A 22608-nucleotide genomic window follows, 5' to 3' on the forward strand; every position below is an offset into this window, starting at 1 on the left:
ACTGCAGACTAACTCATCACCATTTCTTATATACTTTTATTCTTTTACGTAATACACAGGATACATTCATATTTTTGGTAGATGTTAATCCTCTCCTATTATAGATGGAAAAGCTATCTTTTCTTTTATTTGGAAGGCTTTTTCTGTTTAGTTGTGTTAATTTACACATTATATTGATATTCTGAGTAGCAGTGTAAAATTTAAAAGTTTACTGTCACTTGTAATAATACAATCTGCCTTTTTCACTCTTCCATTCCATCTTTCCTGACCTGGGTTATTTTATGCCATTAAATTATTTTTTGCATATTTTAAGTAACAGCATCCCTTATTTCTTATATGAGGTCAATGTTCTTGTGACCACTATCCAAATCACTAAGTATACATACTGCATTAGAATGTGACTCAGATCATATAATGTGATGTGTAGTCTTTGTCAACTTATAATTAGCACTTGCTGAAACCTCAGAGCCTTTCTTAGTATCTGGGGTATCTTTAACAGATGTAAAATACAGGTGAGTCACAGTTTAGAACCACAGAAAATGTGAATGTCTGATTTATGGGCACAGGTTAGCGCTTATTTTTATTGTAGGATATGTTTCCCCAAAGATTTTTTAAATTTACTTTCATATATAAAGTGGTTGTATAATATGTATGTGTGTGTTAATTCTCTTTCTCTTTCTTTTCTTTCTCCTTTTTTTAAGTTGCTAATGGGGTTATTCCTGGGGGTTTGGTGCCTGTACAATGAATCCACTGCTCTGGGCAGCCTTTTTTTGTCTTTTTTTCTTATATATTTTTTTTTATAGAAAAAGAGAAATTAAAAGGGAAGGGGGGACTAGAGAGGGAGAGAGAAAGAAATACTTGGCAGTACTGCTTCACTGCTAATGAAGCTCCCCTGCTTAGGTAGGGACCAAGAACTTGAACCCAGGTCCTGTGCATAGTAATGTGTGTGCTCTACCAGATGTACCACTGGCTGGCCCCGAGGTATTTTAATTTTTCTTTTTAAATTTTTTTATTATTTATTTTCCCTTTTGTTCCCCTTGTTTCATTGTTGTAGTTATTGTTGTTGATGTCGTTGTTGTTGGATAGGACAGAGAGAAATGGAGAGAGTAGGGCAGACAGAGAGGGGGAGAGAAAGATACCTGCAGACCTGTTTTACCTCTTGTGAACCGACCCCCCTGCAGGTGGGGAGATGGGGGCTTGAACTGGGATCCTTACGCTGGTCTATGTGCTTTGCGCCATGAGTGTTTAACCCACTGGGCTACCGCCTATCCCCTCCTACACCTGGGTCCACTTTTCCATTTTTTATTTCAGAGATAGAGAAGAGACAGGGAGGTAGAGACACACAGTTCCAGAGTGTCTCCCTGTGTCATGAAACCTCTGTGGTTCCAGGGCTCAAATCTAGGACGTGTGCATGGCAAACTCAGCCTCTGCCCCTGCACTGCAAGGGGCTTTCCTGCAGTGTGGTATCTTTCTTCTCTCTCTCTTTTTCTGTCTAACTAACTAATGAAAAAGTGGATGCCTGGCTTTCCAAGCACAGCAGAGCTGCTTTATATGGATATATCTCTGCTGTCCCTGAAAGAGCCCCAGAGCATCAGGGATTTAGGGGCCAGTCAGTGGCCCTCAGCAGCCTGGCCTCTCCTGTGAGCTGGCCATCTTCATGGAGGCCATTCTCTCTTTGCAGTGGCTCCTCCTCACCTGGTCATCTTTAGTGTCAGCGTCTAGGTGTGCCTCCTTCCAACACTCAGCTCCTCACTTTTTCTCCTTGTCAGTCCTTGACCTCAGTGATTATTTTGCTTGGTTAAATGCATCATTAGAGAGGTAACTCTGGGGGTTGGGGCAGGGAATACAGTTTCTAAATGCACAGAATGGTGACTCACCCATAGGATTTTCTCATAGTGTGCTTCCAGTCAGAGAAGGTGCTGGGACTTTTACAGGCACTGGGGAAAAGTTCCTAGTGGAAACCCAGAGATCAAGCCCAGTGTGTGAGTCTCTTTATAGTATCTATCCCTCCTCTGTCTCCAGCACCACAGCATGCTCTGTGCCTCTGCACTTTCGGCACTGAATGTCCTTCCCAGCTGACTAGCTCCACTGAGGCCTGTCTTGCTCCTTCCCTGCTCCAGTCACCCCTAGTGCCTTTGGCGTCTATCACTTATCAGTTATCTCTGTCTCATGCTATTTGCTATTTTTTTTTGCTGATGATATTTGCTCATGTTTCTCTGAATCATACAGGCTTCCAGCAGAGGGAACGAAAGTCATGGGAATCAGAGACCCCAAGGTTTACCAACTCTTTTCTTTTCTTTTTTCTTTTTTCTCTTTTCTTTTCTCTCCTCTCCTCTCCTCTCCTCTCCTCTCCTCTCCTCTCCTCCTCTCCTCTCCTCTCCTCTCCTCCCCTCCCCTCCCCTCCCCTCCCCTCCCCTCCCCTCCCCTCCCCTCCCCTCCCCTCCTCTCTCTTCTCCTCTCCTCTCCTCTCCTCCCCTCCCCTCCCCTCCCCTCCCCTCCCCTCCCCTCCCCTCCTCTCTCTTCTCCTCTCCTCTCCTCTCCTTTCCTCTTTCTTTCTCTCTCTCTCTCTCTCTCTCTCTTTTAACCCTGATGTATGTTTAGGCCATATCACCCATTTACCCATTTTTTCTTTTATTTGTTGGGGATTAATGGTTTATAGTCAACAGTAAAATACAATAGTTTTGAGGAGTTGGGCGGTAGAGCAGTGGGTTAAGCACACATGGTGCAAAGCGCAAGGACCGGCGTAAGGATCCCAGTTCGAGCCCTGGGCTCCTCACCTGCAGGGGAGTCGCTTCATAGGCAGTGAAGCAGGTCTTCAGGTGTCTATCTTTCTCTCCCCACTCTGTCTTCCCCTTCTCTCTCCATTTCTATCTGTCCTATCAACAGTGACATCAATAACAACAATAACTACAACAATAAAACAATAAGGACAACAAAAGGGAATAAATATAATAGGTTGTACATGCGTAACATTTCCCAGTTTTCCACATGACAATACAGCCCCCAATAGGTCCTCCTCTGCCATCATGTTCTGGGACCCGAACCCTCCCCCACACCCCAGAGTCTTTTACTTTGGTGCAATACACCAACTCCAGTCCAAGTTTCCAGTATTGTCCCATATTCATCCTCTTTCTGACTCATCTCACTTAACATGATTCTTTCAAGATCCATCCAAGACGGGGTGAGGAAGGTGAACTCACCCATGCCACCTTTTATTTTATTTTATTTTTTACCATCACTACGAGTCAGATGCTCCCAACAGCTATCTTTTCTGTTCTGTTCTTTCCCTTTCTTTCTCTCTTTCTTTCTTTCTTTCTTTCTTTCTTTTTTCCTTCCTTCCTTCTTTCCTCTTCCTCCTTTTCTTCTGTGATATGACAGAGAGAACTTGAGAGGGAAGGGGGAGATAGAAAGAGAGAGGCACCTGTAGCATTGATTTATTACTTGTGAAGTTTTCCCCCTGCAGAAGTTTAACTTAGTGGGTTAGAATAGAAAGCCTAGAATGAAATCCTCACATCTGAGGTGAGATGATTTTTGGCAAGTGCACCATGGACATTCATTGAGGGAAGATATTCTTTATAACAAATGGAGCTGGGAACAATGAGTATACACATACAGATGACTAAAGCTGAAGTCCTACTTAATACTCCAAAGTCAAAATCAGAATGGGTCCATGACCTATGTGTACCCCCTAAAGATTTTAGAAAGAAACAGAGGACAAAGCCTTTATAATGTTGAGGTTGATAGAGGTATCTTGGCATGACACCAGAGCCAGATAACCAAATGATTTACAGAAAAATTGGACTTGATAGATAATTGTAAAAATATTATGCATCAAAAAACAGACATCAGTAAAAATGTAAGCCCACAGAGTGGAAGAAAATATTTTAAAACCATTTATCTGTTAAGAAACCAATATCCAGAACACACAGAGAATTTGTAAAACTCAACAGAACAACCCAATCACATACCAGAAGAAAACTCGGATAGACATTTCTCCAAAGGAGATGATATACACTTGGCCAATGAATACAGGAAAAATATGCTTTTAATCATTAGGGAAAGGCAAATGAAAACTGAAGGGGGCCAGTAGATGGCTTACCTTGCAGAATACACACTGTGCACACAGGAGGGGCATATGCCACGAGGAAGCTTCACGAGTAGAAGAGTGGTGCTGTGGTGTCTCTCCTCTCTCTTGAAAATGGCTACCAGAGCATATTTTGTGTGATGTTTTACCACAGTTATACGATAATAACAGTGCTGTTAAGAACTGTATGCCAACTATTTAAAACAAAACTTAGAACAGACATATTTCTAGAAAAACATTACTTTCAATAAAACTGAGGGAGAAATTAAAAGACTGAATCATCCTATAATTATAAGAAATTGAATCTTCCCAGAAAGAAAGTATTAAGTCCAGACAACTTGGTAAGCAACTTTCTACCAAAATTTTAAGAAGAGTAATCTGATGTAATGTTTTATTTTTTTTAATTAATAAAGTGAGACATTGCCTCCTGCTAGTTCTAAAAGCCCCATATGCTCTGTTATTCAAACCATACGAAGACATTACAGTCAGTGAAAGTTACAGATGTGCTTTACCTATGGTTGTAGATGGAAGACTCTCAGTCAAGATATTAGCAGAGTAAAGCATTGTAAAAAAGGCAGACTCTGTTACCAGGTTGGTTTTATTTCAGGTATACGAGAGTGATTCACTGTTAGGTGAGCCAGACAAATTAGTAATGGTGATTACTTAAAAGAAAAATATGTTTTAATAAATATAAAGAAGTATTTTATTTTGCCTCCAGGGTTATTGTTGGGGCTCAGTGCCTACAGTATGAATCTACTACTTCTAGCGGCCATCTTTCAATTTGATTGGATAGGACAGAGAGAAATTGAGAGGGAGGAAAATAGAGAGGCAGAGAGACAGAGATAGTCACGTTACCTGCAGACCTGCTTCACAGCTTGTGAAGCAACCCCCTGCTTCCTGCACTGCCCCCAGGCAGGGAGCCAGGGACTTGAACCAGCCCTTGCTAGTTGTACTATGTGCATTTAACCATGTGGGTATGCAACTGCCTGGCCCCAAAAAAAGCATTTTATAATCAGTGTAACACATAATAAGAATGTTTTGTAAATTAGGAGGAAAGTTGTTTTTTATTTGTTTTTTAAGAAAATCTTGTTTTAGAATACTGTTATTGTCTTGGGGGTACAATTTTCACATCTTCCCAAAATATGTGCCAGCATATCCCAGGCCCTCCCTAAGTGCCCCCCCACCTCATAGTAGGCCACAGTGCCTCCAGCCCCAAGTGAACCCCCTGCCCCACTGGTATCCTCAGTTTGATGATAGAGACTATTTATGTTTCATCCTTTTTTTCTCTTTTGTTCTGTGTCTTTTTTTAAAAAAAAGATGGCTTCTGCATCAATAAGAGGCAGAAGGAGATAGAGATATGTATGAAGGAAGGCAGGCTGAGAGAGAGCCAGAACATCACTCTAGCATACGAGATACCCCAATCCAGCTCAGGATTTCTTGCTAGCAAGGCAGGCACTCTACCAGTGTACACCTTGCCAAGTCAGCCTGCCTTCCTTCCTTCCTTTCTTCCTTCCTCCCTCCCTCTCTCCCTCCCTCCCTCCCTTCTTTCCTTCCTTGTTAAGAAACTATGCTTTATTTTTAAAAATTTAATACATTCCATTAGTGATTCAATAAATGTTTTGCATGATTATAATTTGGGGTAAAGGTCCACACCACATCCAACACCACAGTTCTGTGCACTGACCCCTAGCCCCTACCCCCCACCACCCAACTACCATAGTTTTCATAGTCATAGAGACAGTTTGGCTATTTGTTTACTTATTTACCTATCTATTAATTTATTTTTGCAAGTCCATGTATTTTAATTATCTGTATTCCTTATATGAGCGAAACCATCTGGTTTTGTCTTCTGTCTCCTTACTTCATTGCTAAGCATAATCACCTCCAGTTCCATCAATTTTGTTCTATAGGACACAATAGCTATTTATAGAGTATATATCCAATTACTTTGGCTACTACTACTTCCTCCTCTTCCTCCTCTTTTTCTTCTGTTATGGCTACCAGGGTTATAGCTAGGGCTCAGTGTCAGTACTACAAACCCACCATTTCCAGTGGCCATTTTTTTCCTTTTGCTTTGTTTTTAATTCTATTTTATTTGATAGGACAGAGAGAACTTGAGAGGGGTGGGGGAGATAGGGACAGAGACAGAGAGATATTTGAAGTACCTGCTTTACCAATCTTGAAGCATTCCCCCTGTAGTTGGGGAGTGGGGACTTGAACTCAGTCCCTTGTGCATGGTGATGTGTTCACTCAGCTGGGTATTCTACTCCCCACCCGCACCCCATAGCGTCTTTATCCATTCATCTGCCAAGGGGCATTTAGTTTACTTCCACTCCTTAACTAAGAATGCAGCTATAAGCATAGGAGTGCATATATATATATCCCTTTGAATTAGTGTTTTCATGTCCTCTGGATAAACTCCCAAGAGTGTTATTGTTGGATTATAAGGTGTTTTTATGTTTATTTATTTAAGAACTCTGCATATTGTTTTCATAGGCATTGCACCAGTTTGCCTTCTCACCAACAGTGTGTCAGAAGTCCTTTTCCTTCACATCTTCCCCAGCACTTGCCATTTCCTGATTTGTTGATGTCAACCACTGTCACAGGCGTGAAGCTGTAGTAGTTTTAATGTGCTTTTCTCGACTGACAAGTGAAGTGGAGCATTTCTTCATATGTATGTGGACCCTATGTGTATCTGCTGTGCAGTTTCTCAGACCACCTAATTTGTTTCTTAAATCCTCCATGTGAGTGAAGTCACTCAGCAAGGAGGCATATTCTTTAACTTGTTGACATGATGAAACACATCAGCCAACCATCATCATCATCAGACTATCTTCAGTGGGAAAGTACTCAACTCATTCTCTTCTAAAAATGGGAATGATGTAAGCATACTTGCTTTTACCTAGTCTCCCTATTCCTGCTAAATAACATGCTATAATTTCATAAAACTGTGGCTTTTTATGCTCGTGTATTCTGAGGGTCAGGCACTTTCCATGGGATAACCAAGCACTGGAGATGACATACAGTGGGAACTAGAGTCACCTGGATATGCCTTCACATATCGTCTGGGGAGTTGATCCTGGCTGGGAGCTTGGTCAGTCAGTTAGAAAACCCTTGTGTGACTTCTGCATGTGGGTAGGTGGGCCTCCCCAGGTGGGTTCCAGGTGCAGGCAGTTGAAGGAGCAACAAAGTGCCCATATGGCCCTGCTGGCGAAGGTACCCCATGCTGGCTCTGCTCTGCTGTGTTGGGTATTTCTTGGAGGTCAGAGTTATTTACACAGGCTCGAGGGGAAAGGCAGAGAGTCTACAACTCAACAGGATAGCATCAGTGTTAGATCTGAAGAGGAATATGTAGAATGTGAGATACTTTTGATCTTGTTATTAGCTTTGTATTGAAAGGCATAGTGCTTGCCAAGACAAGAATGGCAATTAGGAGTATAGGAATTGGAAAGGAAATAATAACACTGTTATCATCTGAAGACAATATGATCCCTTATGTACAAAACTCCAAAGATAGATGGAGAGGCTAGGAGGTGTGGCACACACATTACTATGTGTAAGGACTGAGTTCAGTCTCCTGCGGCAGGGATGCCTCATGAGTAGCAGAGCAGTGCTGCAGATTCCTCTCTCTCTCTCTCCTCCTCTCTTTATTTCTCTTCCTCTCTGTTTCTGTCTCTACCAGTAAATGAGTAAACAAACAGAAATAATGACTTCTGGGAGCCATGGAATCTTTATGCAGGCACCAAGCCTTAATAACCCTGGTGACAATACATACATATATGCACTTTAAAATTTAGAAATATAGGTAATTATCTGAGTCTAGCAAAGATGAATGGATATAAGATTAATAAGGAGTCAGTTGTGTTCTTATACAACTGTAACAACCAACTAAATATGTCATTTTAAAAGGAGGCATTAAAATGTAGGAATAAACCTAATGGGAAGCATGTAAGACTTCTTTAAGCACGTAAGACTTTGTTAGCATTTAAAATGACTTGACCATAGTATATTTTAGTCACATATAACATGTTTATACACAGGATTGCTCAATTCTAAAAGATCTCATTTATACTCAACTGTACATCTAGAAACAGATTCACACTTTTATGAAATCTTGTTATGGGATGGAGATTGTATGTCATATCAGCAAGGAAAAAAATTACTAGTCAGTTTATGAAACTGGAAAAGTCATCCACGTTGGCAGAAAAAAATGGATCTCTATCTCCATCATATATAAAAATCAAACCACAGATGGATTAAGTATCTGTCAAAAGTCAAGTTGTAGCCATAGAAGATAAAGATATATTTCTTTTGGATTTCGGAGTAAGAAAGGATTTATAAACATTGATAAATTGTTCTAAAAGACTGATAAGAGTTGACATCAGACTAGGACTTTATAATTACCATGTTAAAGAATATAAAAAGGAGGCAGGAGAAATAGCATAATGGTTACACTTTCATGCCTGAGGCTCTGAAGTCCCAGGTTCAATTCTCTGTACCACCACAAGCCAGAGCTGAGCAATGAGAAAGAAAGGGGGTCAGGGAGAAAAGTTTATAAACTAGAGAGTATTTGCAGTACACAGTTTACATAGATTAACATTAACAATATATTTGAAAGTAAAAAATAGGGACAAGCAACATAGAAAATAATGACAGGTCTGGCTAGTTCACAAAGAGAAACCATGTATAACTAACAATCATATGAAGCAATTTCAACTTCATTAATTATTAGGAAAATCAAATTAAGCACACACTATTTAATTTTTATCTTACTTTTTGTTATATTTCATTAAAGTAACTTTGTAGTATAGCATCGTATAAATTTCAGGTATGTATCACTGGAAATCAATGCTCTGAAATTTTCATTATCTTTTGCAAGTGATGCTTAAAATTTTTAATGAGATAACATTTAAAACCAAGAATGAGAATTAACAGTAATTTAATTTTTTACTTGTTTCTGCAAGTATAATTTGTGCAACCATTTTGGAAAATAGGTCTTTGTTATCCTGTGAAACTAAACATAGACAGACCTTGCAACCTAGTAATTTTTCTTGTAGGCATAAGCCCAAGAGGAATTCTGTGTATATACAAACACAGCTCTGCTGGAGAGCATTCATAGCAGTTATGCTCTCAATAACAAAATATTGTAAACTAACCAAATGTTTATTGACAGGAAAGTGACCAAATAATCTGGTATGTTACAGTAGTCAGAGAATGAATGATAACTCAAATAATAGCAGCAACATAATATTACATTTGAAAGTCCCCCCCCCAGTTAATATGCCATAGATACCTTTTACAAATAGTCAAAATGTTTTTTTAATTGCTTTTATTTTGATGGTAGGCACAGATGAGGTGAAACCCCATTAATTTGAAAGCAAGGCAATGATGAAAAATAAATTTAGGTTTCTGGGCAGGGGTAGATAGCGTAATTGTTATGCAGAGCCTCTCATGCCTGAGGCCCCAAAGTCTCAGGTTTAGTTCCCTGCAGTAAACCAGAGCTGATTAGTGCTCTGGGAGAAAAAAAAACAACAACAAAAAAACCAGACAGTGGCATACCTATGTCAGCATACACATTACAGTGAGCAGGGACCCAGGTTCAAGCCACTGGTCTCCACCTGCAGGGGGAAGCTTTTTGAATGTTGAAGCAGGGCTGCAGGTGCCTCTCTGTGTTACTTTCCCTCTGTATCTCCCCCTTCATTCTCAATTTCTCTGTCTCCAATAAATAAATAAATGGATAAATAAAATTTTAAAATATTTATTGAATACATTCAGATTTCTTGAGTTGACAGAGGTGCAAGGCAGATTCTCACGTAATCCAGTGTCAGTATCTTCAGTTTGATGCTGGGTGGTAGGTTCCCATATGCTAAGTTATATTTTAAGAAAGCAAATAATAAAAATAGAAAAGCCCAGTGAGATGACTCGAGGCAGTGCCATGCTCGAGAAGTGATTAAGCTGGAACATCGTAAGATGGACCTTCCTCACTTCATGGTGAGCCACATCCTCTAGGAAGTATATCTGAAGTGAGCTTTGAAAAAGGCAGAGAAGTAACTGGGGGCCCTTAATTATGTCAACTCCCAGAGAGAAAGGAGTTTTAAGTTGTACGTGGATACCTGAATATTGAGGCATTGAGCTTACAACTTCACTCTTACCTGACTAAAAGATCCTGTGCCCGTTGCATCAGTCAGAACATCCATATTCCAGGCTGACAAGATGAACTATCTCTGCATAGAAGTGGGGCTCCATCATAAGGAGAATGAAATTAGAGAAGGGCACATGTAAGTGGGGAAGATCCAGAAGTCTGTTTTCATGCTTCCCTTGCTTCCAGCTGCAGCTCCCAGGCTCCCGGCCCGTGAAGGCACAGGTTTGTCACTGAGGTCAGAATGGTCTGGAGTTAACTGACGCTAGAGTTTGAGAATTTAAAGCTCATATGTTTTCAGAAGTTCTCCAGTGTAAGGAGCCAGTGGGGCTGCAGGAAGAGTAGGAGCAAGTTCCGAGGGTCTGAGGGTCTGAGGGCCAGAGAGACAGCTCTGCCTGCTATAGCCCCAGCGTGCATGCCACAGCTTCCAGAGGCTACATGTTTAACCCTCGCGCTGCCTTACACCAGAGCTGAGCAGTGCCCTGCCCCCCCCTTTATAAACAGACAACTAAGTAAACAAATATCTCTTTTTTTAAAAGAACTTCCAGTGCTAGATACAGTACTAGCTACCCAAATCCCAGGGATGGTCATTTGAGGAGAAAGAAAAACAGGGCTGGGAAAATAGGAACTGAAAGGCACACCTGGCTGTGGTGTAATGTGAAGAGTAAAAAAGGCGATCCCAGTTTCTGCTTTCTGGATGGACTAAAGGATTGTAATAGCAATGGAATAATAACAGCTTTAGAATAGAAATCAGCTTGTGAAAAGAATTTGATTTTAGTTATACAGTAGTGTACACACACATACACACTACATATTTAGGGGATCTTACAGTGGGTTATCTTGAAGTTATTTAGTCAGTAGTTCACTGTATACTTGAGGACACTGGTCAAGAGAGTACATAAAATCATCTTTTTGATTGCAGACTAGTATTCCATAGAGTATATATATGTCCCATAACTTCTAGCCAGTTATCTGTCGATGGGCATTGAGGGTCAAGCAGCCTCTTAAAGGTTCTGACTGGCTGAGTAACTAGGAGGAGTCCAGAGGTGGCAGAGTGGAGAATGGAGGAGAAAGGGGTAGTAGACTGGGAGGAGAGGCATCTTGAAGGCAGTGTTGTAAATCACATGAGAGATGGTGGGGTGTTATGGAGGGTGGTGGTATTAGGAAATGGGCAGAGTAGACAGACACGAGGTATTTTGGATGTCAGACTTTGTGATTGGCTTTGTGGAGGTGTGGAGTTAGAGAGAACATGTCCAAGACAACTCCAGGTTTTTGTCTTGGTAGGTTGTGTTATAAAGGGGAGGACTAAACAGTGGGCAAAGGGACCCTAGAGGGAGAATGAATCAAGGTTTGTGGGTGAGATCTTGAGTTCTATTTTGGTTGTATCACATCTGAGGTGCCTGTTAGATTGAGAAAGTCTTTGGTTCTCTGTTGTGTGTGAGGATCTAGAGCTCAGGAGATGGATATGAACCAGATATTCTTTTCCTTAAACTAGTCCAAAGGAGTGTGTCTAAAGTGAGAACATTAAGAAAGTTTAGGGGACTGGTTGAAGGACCTGCAAGAGGAGCGGGGAAGAGTGGGTAGATAAATGGGAGGAAGAGGGGAAGAAGTGTGGCTGCCTTGCAAATGGTGGGGCCGGAGTGTTTTGAGAAGGAAAGACTGGTCACATGCTGTTAGTGTTCAAGCAAGACAAGGGATTGAAAGTGTCTCTTTGCATTTAGTGAGAAAGAGGTAATTGGTTGCAGGCATGGGCTGTAAGAATAGAGCATCTATGAAGTTGAGTTGTGGAAAGGAGAGGGTTGTGGTTGCAGAAGAATGTAGTTGAGTTAAGGATGGTTTTGCTTTTGTTTTTGTTTTGTTTCGTTTTGTTAAAGATGTAGGGCCTGAAGCACATATTATTGTTAATAGGAAGGAGCCAAGGAAGAGGGGGAGGCTAAGTATTTAGGAGAGGGAACACTAGGAGAGCCAACCCTCCACCCCCCTCCATGGAGGGATTAGCCTCAAGTAGATGGACGGACTCCTTGGTCTTTGTGAGCAGAGAGGTTTGAGAGAATGACGTGAAGAGATTTCTCTTCAGATGTCTTCTGCCTGTGAGATGCATACATACCCATGCCCAAGGCCCTAGATCAAGCCCCAGCACCATTTGAGACCACTGAGACACCACAGAAGAGCTCCATGAATGGTGGAGCAGTGCTGTGGTGACCTCCCCTTTCTCTGCTCTCTCAAAACAAGCAAGCAAGCAAACAGAAGGGTGGGCCCTAGAGTCACTGAGTGGTACCATGTGTACACGAAGCCCTGCATTCATTCTCCAGCATTCCATTATGTCTGCTTTTGTTCCTTCTGTTTAATAGGAGACTTGGTCATTTGCTTTAATTACACGACTGAAACAGAAAGGTCAGAAGTCTGAGAGTTGAGGGTTTTGGGAGAGCTTCTGGAGAAGGGGTAAGAGAGACCTTCCCAGAGAGAAGTAGATGTAGCAGGCAGAACTGTGAGTTCATTTGGGTATGGGAAACGGGTTTTCTAGTGAGTCTCTGATAGTGCTTCACAGAAGATGGGCAGTTGGGTATTGCTGATGGCTCTTGGGGGTCCTTCCTTGCCCCTTGCCTTGTAACCACTCTAGATTCTGAGTCAGCTTAGCAGTAGATCAGGAAAGTGGCTCAGTAGTTAAGGTGTTGTTAGCATGGCTTAGATCAGGGCTGAGGTGAGGTCTCCCACATCTACCCTTGAAATTCACCCTGCCCTTTTCTGACAAGAGTCTAATATTCACACCTCCATGCCAAGCAAACATTTTTTCCCTGGTTGGCCTTTGCTTCTCCTAGGAGCCAGGTTATGGCCGCATGCCCTGTTTGTGAGCCAGCAGTTCCAGTGAGGAACCCATGGAACTTGTACTATGTGTGCACATGCCCCTGTGACTCCTCTGCCCTGCCAGGGGTGCTTCTGGATGGCCTGCTCCCACTATCACCTGCCGAGCTGTAGAGAGAGGCATGATAGTGTCTTCTGCACCTTGTTTCCTTCCGACCACAGAAGGTCTATGGTATTTTTCCAAATGTGATTATAAGAGGTAGCGTATCTACCTCTGAAGCTTCCTTGAGGGTAGAGGTTTTGTCACCTAGCTGGAGTATAATTTACCCAGAGAGAATTTTGAGTTGACAGTGAACTAACCATGTAGTCATTATTTGTTGGGAAGATAGGACTAGTCCTAGCAAAGTGGGGCTCTGGAAAATCTGGTTAGAGCACTGAGATTATGAATGAACATGTTCTTAGAAGCTGAGAGTAATGAGATGGAATCAGAGGACCCTCTGCCGGCAGAGAGATCCAGGAGTTGGAGGAGGTGGGAAGATGTAATCAGAAAGGGGGGCCGGGTGGTGGTGCACCTGTTCAGCCCACATGTTACAGTGCACAAGGACCAGGGTTCCAGCCCCCGGTCCCCACCTGCAGGGGGGAAGCTTTCTGAGTAGTGAAGCAGGGCTGCAGGTGTCTCTCTGTCTTTCTCCCTCTCTATCACCCCTTTCCCTCTCAATTTCTGGCTGTGTCTATCCAATAAGTAAATAAAGATAATACTTACTGGGACATTCTCCTATCTGTTCATTTCTGAATAAGCTATTTTCAGGTAGTGCATTTGCAGCTCTCTTTTGTTTGTGTTTTGCCTTGTGCTACTTTACTGTTGGCAGGAGTTCAGAGGGGGTATTGCTTATAGAGCAGCAGCAGTTGTCTCAGCTTCTTGGAGGATGCTTCAGCACCATCACTGGCCTCACTCTAGTGGATGTTTAAGAGAGTGAAGTGAAACACTGTGATGTCTTTTACGATGCAGGCCTTCTGACCTGTTTTGGTGTGGCTATGGCTATTGCAGTGCTGGCAACTTGAGCTTCTACTGCCCAAGTGCCAACATGCTTTTCTTGGAGAAATAGAGGGAAAAGGAAGGCACGTGGGAAGTTGCAATTCATTTGCCTTTGCAGAGTCAGTTATTCCAAAGGCATTATTTCAAATTAATCTTTCAAACCCCTATTATGTGCTACTTAGTTCATGGTGCAAGGAATAAAATGATTAAAAATTGGTCCCTACTTTTGGAGGGGAAAAAAAAGCCCCTACACTTCCTCAGAAGAGGTCATAGAAATTCTGGTGAGCAAATAATTTCCCTGAATGGGCAAGTCTGGAATTACAGTCTTACATGACTAGACTGTTATAATTGCTCAGTCTTGATGGCTAATCATATTAAGCCCTTACTGGAGAGAGAGAGAGAGATAGAGAGAGAGAGAGAGAGAGAGAGAATGAGAATGGGAATGTGTGTGTATTTCTTTTTTTCTCTTTACTCTTACCCACTTCTGTGAGCTTGGGACTGCTGGGAAAAACACCTACTTATTTCTTGCCTCTCAGGAACATGTCATGAAACAAGATCAAATGGAAAACTTATTACTGTGATGGTGAAGAGGTGGGTCAGCCCGTCACTTTCCAGACGGGACAGAGACTGAGTCGGATGGCGTGTGCACACCGTTAACCGGGAAGGCTCTTGGGGATGGCTGGGCATCAGGATGGTTTCTGGAGAGACTCTCTTATTCAAGATAATTAGCAAATGCCCTTTTTTTCCCTGTTAGACATTAAAATTAAAAGAGTTATTTAGTTATTATAGAGAGAAAGAGAAAACAAGAACTAGAGTACCAATATGGTATATGCAATGCTGGGCACTGAACTTAGGACCTCATTCTTGAGAATCTAATACTTTATCCAGGCTGCTTTGTTAGGCATTGTTTGTTTGTTTGTTTTGTTTTTGTTTTGAGAAACTGTGGTGTCAAGAGATACCTCTTTCACATTATGTATAGGTAATTATAATATAGGGAAATTCATAGAAGAAATGCATATGAAAAGTCTGAGTTATTCACTTATTAAATTCTAATTTAAAGTATTTACTCATCCTTTTAGCCTTAGTTTTCTTTTTAAAAATATATTTCTGAGAGTTGGGCAGTAGCGCAGTGGGTTAAGCATAGGTGGTGCAAAGTGCAAGGACCGGCTAAGGATCCTGGCTCGAGCCCCGGCTCCCCACCTGCAGGGGAGTCGCTTCACAAGTGGTGAAGCAGGTCTGCAGGTGTCTGTCTTTCTCTTCCCTCTCTGTCTTCCCCTCCTCTCTCCATTTCTCTCTGTCCTATCCAACAACAACAACATTAATAACTACAACAATAAAACAACAAGGGCAACAAAAGGGAATAAATAAATATTTTTAAATACATATATATATTTCCTTGAGTTTTCTGGTAGACGCAATAGGTGTTGGCTTGCATGCCATCTTGCTTTTATACTATCATTAAAAAACATTCAAGTGGGGCCCAGGTGGTGGTGCACCTGGTTGAGCGCTCACGTTACAGTGTGCAAGGACCCAGGTTCAAGCCCCTGGTCCTTATCTGCAGAGGGAAAGCTTCACAAGTGGTGAAGTAGTGCTGCAGGTGTGTCTATTTCTCTCTCCCTCTCTATTACCTCCTTTCCCTCTCAATTTCTGACTGTCTCAAACAAATAAAGATAAAATTAAAAAAAAATTCAAGTGGGGGTTGGGTGGTAGTGCAGCAGGTTAAGCTCACGTGGCACAAACACAAGGACCAGCATACGGGTCCCAGTTCAAGCCCTGGCTCCCCACCTGCAGGGGGGTCGCTTCACAAGCGGTGAAGCAGGTCTGCAGGTGTATCTCTTTCTCTCCCCCTCTCTGTCCTCCCCATCTCTCTCCATTTCTCTCTGTCCTATCCAACAGTGATGACATCATCAATAGCAACAATAACTACAACGGTAAAAAAGCAAGGCAACAAAAGGGAAAGTAAATAAAAATAAATTAGAAAAAAACCATTCAAGTTTTGGATTGCACAGTTGAAGCTGTAAGCCTTGTTGTAAAGCAGCCAACTTTGCCTGCCTGCCCTCCCCTGGCACCGGTACCTTCATTGTTGCTTTCTAGAGGCAGAGTGCTAAGTGCCCTGACTGCTTATTGACATCCCTCTGACTGTCCTTGGCAGTCAGCATGTCGGCAAGAGCTAGGACTAACAAAAAGAGATCAGACAAATGTCAAGAGGAGAGTAACATCCTGTTCACTCCTCTCTTACTTAGAATGTGCCAGTGTTTTGAGTGCATCCCAGACTCCAACTTCCTTCATCTTCGTAATGACCTCAGGAGTTGCAGTCATCATCTTTGTCATTGTCCCACCCCACCTTGACAAACAAGGAGCCAGAGCCACCGAGTTGTTGCACAGATTCACCCAAAGTGACAAGAGTAGCTGCCTGACCCCATAGTTCCTGCCTTTCACCTTCATCCTCTTCTGCCCCTTGAGATTGGAGCAATTGGAAATTCAGTGCATCTGGGTGTGGGTGGGCTCTATCTTTCAAAGCCTCTGATGGGTTAGGGGTTGATTGGATTCAGGAGGGAAGAATCTTCTAGTCTCCCAAGGAGAGGTTAAGGCTCAGCTGCTGGCAGTTGACTGCTGAGTAGTGGGTAGGCCTGGGAGAGGGATCTCCACATTTAAAAGGACTCTGAGCCAGTCCACCTGTTTCTGTGTCTCTCCCTGTCCAGAGACTCTTCACCCTTTCTGCTCCAGGTATATGCTTCTCGTCATTGTCAGCTATATAAAGACTCTAAGTGGTCTGGTCCAGTGTAGGGAGGGGACCTCGGTCGGGGTGCCTCACTTTCCCCGGCTCACCCAGACCTGAGCCTTCTGTGGATTCCGTGTTGTAAATATGCGCTGGTCTTGTTTTCCCCTTGCTGTTTCTCACTGCCTCTGCCCGCCTTTCAGTCCATGAAAGTCGCTGGTGTGTGGAAAGCAGCAGCGGTCACCACCAGCCTCTTTCACAGAGCTAAATCTGGACCTCGGAAATCGATGGCATTTTGTTCATTACCACAAGCAAACAAGCTAAAAAGATTGTTGGAACTGGGGATTTGTTTTTGTTTTCAAGTTTTCTGGCACCTTGCAGATAATTTATTGGGATTTGACTAACAAAAACACACCGCAGCTCTGCTCCAAAAATTCCATTTCTTTGAAACCATGTTTTTGGGTATAATGTTTGTGGATGCTAAAAATATTTAATTGTCTCCTGAGGTTCATGGGATACATGTGGAAAAGACAGACTTGGTGTTTATCATTTGACGTGGTTAATTCTCAGTATCCATATCACTCTTCTTTCATAATTTCTTCATGAAAAATGTAATCACATACAGACCTCTCTTTGGTTGCAACAGAATTAATGTGAATTCCATTCCCAGCTAACCACCATCAAAAGTTTCTGAAAGTCTGGTTTATATTTTTTTTGAGAGCTGTATGTGGATGATTCGTGTACATTTTTTTTGGAGAAATACACATTTAAGACATTTTTCACCAGACTGTGAAGTTAGGGGATGATAGTGATCACACTGGGATCACAGTGAACTCTGGCCTGGGTAATGTCTTCCCCCTTTTGTATTTCCTCCACAGCCTTTTGGTGCTATTACCTTTGGAGGGTCTGTGACAAAAAAAAAAAAAAAAAAAAACATTTTCTTGGCCTACTGCTAAAACAAAAGCGATCCTTGAGTTTTATTTTTACCTGACAGCTTTTTTTTAAAGTTTTATTTTTGAAGAGATCAGTGTGTATCAGTAGAATATTGCCTCATCATGCAAAGCCAGATGTTTTTGTCCAATTTTTTTTAAAGAAGTTGAAACAGATTGTAGTAATCAAGCCCCCGTTATGTTCTGCGGCCAAGGAAACACTAATATCTGAATGTGTTCACTTGTGGAAGAGAGAAAAGGAGACCATTTGTAGCTACTGGCCCCCAGCTTGTTATAATTTCTTTTAATTTAATGTATGGCACCTGTTTATTACTTGTAACTTCCCAGGTGGTTGTTTTGATGCTATATAAGAGAAAGGCTTCTCCCCCCATATATATTTAAGTCCAGGCTCTTGTGGTTCTTTTCTCCTTTGAATTTTATTCACTCAGGACAGAACGAAGCATGTGTCACCCTTCCCTACTGCTTTTCTCTCATGTGCTTTAAGAATAGAGAGAGGAATTCTGCTTACCCGCTTGTGTTTCCCTCTCCCCTGGCCTCTCATGAATACATGACTTGATTTATCTTGATCAGCCTAGTAACGTGCTCCACATCTTTCCAAAAGTGCAAAGCAGTTTCAGCTAAAAATACACATATCCAAATGCTCCAGAAGTTGTGGCCACAGCTCAAAAATGCTGATCAATTTTGAAAATCTAAATCAACCTCGGCCATGAAGCCGAGGGAAGAGCCTCTGTGGTGAGGACAGATTTCCAGCCCTTCACCGCGGTGCTGCTCTTAGCTGGAGTCTGGGCTGATGCTGCCAGACAACTGAGGAGTCGATGCAAAAAGCAGGAAGCATCATTGAGCTGAGCCCTAGCGCCAGCTTGGGAAAAACGAATTAAAATGTAAAAGAATATTTTTCCACTCCTGGCATCTTGACATCAAATGGCAAAATACATGGTTGCTGAAAAAGTCAGAGATGGCTAATTTTTCCAGAATGGCTAATTTTGAAAAAAAAAAAATGCATACACATGTACTTTTAAGGGGCCGGGTGGTGGCACAGCAGGTTGAGTGCACATTACATGTAGTTTGAAAAGTTGTTTTTTTAAACCCAGATGAAATAGTTTTGATTTATAAGTGAGTGTGGGTGTGCATGGAAGTGAGCAGTGTCTGCATGGAGGGCTGTGTGGGGGCTTGTCTCAAAGTCTCGTGCTATTTTCCAGGTGCCACTTGAAGAATGGACGATGACGACTTTGGTGGCTTCGAGGTAGGTGCGGTTATTACACCCGATCTCGCTCGCTTCACTTCTCTGTGCTCCCTGTCTCTTTGTGCGGGATAAAAATGAAGTGTGCTCTTTTGAAAGAGTGTCCCTGGCATTCACCATCATTTCAGATGTAATCTTGGAGTTAAAAAGAAGATGAAGAGAAATAGAAATTGACTCCCACCCTCACCTCTGGTGCCACAACCCTGAATTATTGATGAACATTTGTTCTGGTCAGGCCCATGTGCATGGCTGAACTGGAGGGGATTAGGCCCTGCTTGGGGAAACACCCAGGGGCCTCTGCAGACTGTCAGCCTGAGTCCTTGCCCGGGGCCCACGTGTGAGAGGCGGTGCTGCGGTGTCAAGGGTCTGTGCCACGTTTGGGTGTTGCCACCTGTGAGGACACAGTGTGATGTGGGTGCTCACAGGGCCATGGGGCTCCTGAGCTTGCCCGCTGCTGGGCTACTCCCTCATGTCAGAGCTGGATGCTTTCAAAGTGGAAAGCATTAACTGAAGCAGCAAGGCCTTTCCCTTAATCCCTTTTGCCTGTTCACTTTAGTGAAGTATTTTAGAGCCCAGTTATTTTTTGTGGAGTCTTGCAGGAAAATCTTGAGATTGAGACTAAGTTCTACAACCACCAGCAAGTGGGTGCCCCCAGTCTCTTTCTTTTTTCAGTAAGCTTTTCACTTAGTTTGGAAACTGCTAGAAAGGTAGGAGGAAGAGTAATCTGTAGCAATAATTGTAGTAATCCAGTGTTAAGTAGGTATTCAGTGTCCTGAGTATCATGAGAAGGGGTCCCTTTCTCTTGTGCTGATCTTAAAAATGTCACTGTGGAGATAACTGCTTACTGTTTTCTGCATTTTACCTAATTTTTTTTTTCTGTTTAGCACGTTCATTTTGTGCATTTTCTTTTAATATTTTTTTGAATCTTGTTAGGCAGTTTTATCTTATTTATGTTACTAAGAAGTAACATTTAGTTTTTTCTGTGAACAAATTCTTCTCTTTAGAGGATAATACATGCTTTAGATATCCATTTACTGTTTAGAAATCACTTAGCTATTTGAAGGTTCAAATGTGGCATCATATCCTTTATTAAACCGTGTTCACTAAGGTAGCATTGCGTTTCAGTCTTTACAGTCAGCTCACCTATTCTGTGTGCCTTGATGCAGTTGTCTTGGTGACAACTCAATGTAAAGTTCACATCAAAATTTTGATTCTTTTAAATAATTCTTCTGTAACCTATACACTTAGGAGACAGTAAGTTCTGTACTCTTACCCACAGCCTCAGCACTTTGTAAGGGACTGCTCCATACTTCTAAAAACCCTTTGCCGGTAGAACTTACTAGTGTAAAACACTTGTCTTTCAGAATTCTCTAGATGGCTGCTGCTGCTAAGTCCAGCTGGTGGATCATTCACCAGTGGACACAAACCCTATTTCTTTATATTGATCTCTAGTTAGTTCTTCTGCTAACTAATCCAAAAAAAAAGTGTCTCTAGAGTTTTAAAGAAAAATTATGTATTTTTCTTGTCTACATGTGTAGGTGTGGTGAGTTAGTCAGAGGCCTTGGTTCACCTATGGCAGTGTGATTATAGTGTATATAAATTTATAAATTCACTGGTAGGACATGCATTTATTTCTGGAAGGAAGGGAACTTTGCACTCTCAGATGGAAGTGCAGCAGTGGGGGTGGAGTGGCTCCAGAACTGGAAAGCACTAGAGCTGGGGGTTAGAATTATGTGCTGTGTTACAGAGGAGACAGACACTTCAGAACCATGAGGCTTGATGGTTTAATTAGCAGTACCATCTTCCAGATATTATAAAGGGATTTTGCAGGGGCCAGGCAGTGGCACACCTAGTTAAATACACATAGTAGGAAGCACAAGGATCTGGGTTCGAGTCCCTGGCTCCCCACCTATGGGGGGGCACTTCACAAATGGTGAAGCAGGTCTGCAAATGTTTTTTATTCTCCCTTTCTCTTTCCCCTTCCCCTCACAACTTTATTGTCCTATCTTAAAAAAACAAAAAAGGAAAAAATGGCCGATAAGAGCATTGGATTCATAGTGCTAGCACCGAGAGGCTAAATAAATAAATAAATAAAATTTCCCATGTTTTTTCAGGCTGCAGAGATTTTTGATGGTGGAAATGGCGAAACACAAGCAACATCTCCTGCAATTCCCTGGGCTGCTTTTCCGACAGGTACTGGGGTGACTAGGAGTTGACTTTTCTCAGTTAACTTTTTTTTTTTTTTGCCCTTTCTCTGCTAGTGTCTTTTCCTTTTCTTTGCTCTTTTCTGATCTGAAAAAAGTGGAGTGAACCCAGATCTAATCTAGGGTTCTTTTCATAACGGACTCTGAATTGCATAACAAGTTCTGCAATGGTGGCTAGAGGCCTCATTCCAGAAAATGATATCATAGTCTTGAAATCAAAGAACCATTTACACTGACTAAGTTGTCTCGTTCTTCATAAGGTGAGATGCCAAATGGCATTTATTAGACTGTCAAGTTCATTAATTAAGGACTGCTGCTATATTTTAAAAATCCATTTTTATTTAAATTGAGAGGTTATATTTGCAGCAAAGTCGTTGAAAAATATTTTAAAAGTGAAAATGAAGCTCTCTAAGAAATTAAAAGCAAAATTAAATTTTGTCCTTGTAAGATATTTTGTGGAAGCCCTAATGTCTGGAATAATCACAGTTCACTTCTAAATACTATTTTGAGCTTTCTGCCTTAGTTACAAACTTTTCATTCTACACTTACCTTCCAAGGCTGGATTGGCGGGGATGGAAGGGGGCTTCATTTCAGGCACTGCACCCCAGTAATATAAAGCAGAGGTGTGACTAGGAAGACCAGATTCACCCTCTTCTCATTCACAGGTGTGTGCTTTATGCCCACAGGAGTCAGGTGGCAGCCCTGGGGGCCATGAGGGGAGGCCATCAGCTGTGACCTCCAGCCTGGAGCAATCTGAAGTAGACAGAGAGGTGTGGGAACAGCACATGAAGGGAGGGAAGCAGAGAAACAGAGCTTACAGTTAGGCCACTCCGTGGAGCACAGGCATGTGGCGCACTTGGCCACGTGCACACGCTACCATGCAGGAGGACCCAGCTTCAAGCCCTGGGTCCCGTCCTTACCTGCAGGGGAAGCTTCATGAGCAGTGAAGCAGGTCTTCAGGTGTCTTTCTCTCCCCTTCTCTACCTCCCCTTCCCCTCTCAATTTCTCTTTGTCCTATCCAACAACAATAGTAGCAATAACAATAACAGCAAGGTGTTGGTATGCTTCTAAATTCTGCTTATAAGACCTTCTGTTTTGATCATCACATTAGGTTCGCTTGCATTACTTACGATGTGGTCTATTTACATAATCACTTTTACCTGGGTCCCGCCCTGCCTGCAGGGTATTGGTTTAATCCCCACTGGTTAGATGGAAGCTTTCTATGTTCTTTTTGCACTCTTTTTTTGCTCCGCCCCCCTCTCCTAGTCATTTCCTTTCGCTTGCCACTTCCAGTGAAGAGATGCATAAAAGGCAATGTATCTGATTAATAAACAAGGTACTGCTTCCCAGCTCAGCCATGAGTCCCTGGTCGTCTCTCTACCGCCCATGAAGCTAGCCCAGCCCGGCAAATGGCGCCTGAACAGGGACTGGCAT

The 22608-nt window shown here is 42.3% G+C and overlaps 1 protein-coding gene across 9 annotated transcripts in view; it reads left to right on the forward strand.

Moving 5' to 3' along the window:
* Positions 1–22608, forward strand: part of CCDC91 (coiled-coil domain containing 91) — a 539136-nt gene that overhangs the window by 340753 nt on the left and 175775 nt on the right. For 8 of the 9 annotated variants that reach the window (XM_060194578.1, XM_060194577.1, XM_007529921.3 and 5 more), the window contains 2 exons: positions 18930–18973; positions 21085–21163. In XM_060194578.1, the coding sequence (XP_060050561.1) occupies positions 18944–18973; positions 21085–21163 (109 nt within the window). In that variant the 5' untranslated portion in view covers positions 18930–18943. Of the gene's footprint in view, positions 1–6580; positions 6759–18929; positions 18974–21084; positions 21164–22608 lie in introns of all 9 variants that reach the window. The other variant, XM_060194576.1, reaches the window with a different exon arrangement.

The sequence above is a fragment of the Erinaceus europaeus genome, chromosome 7 (genome assembly GCF_950295315.1).
Source record: "Erinaceus europaeus chromosome 7, mEriEur2.1, whole genome shotgun sequence".
NCBI lineage: Eukaryota > Metazoa > Chordata > Mammalia > Eulipotyphla > Erinaceidae > Erinaceus > Erinaceus europaeus.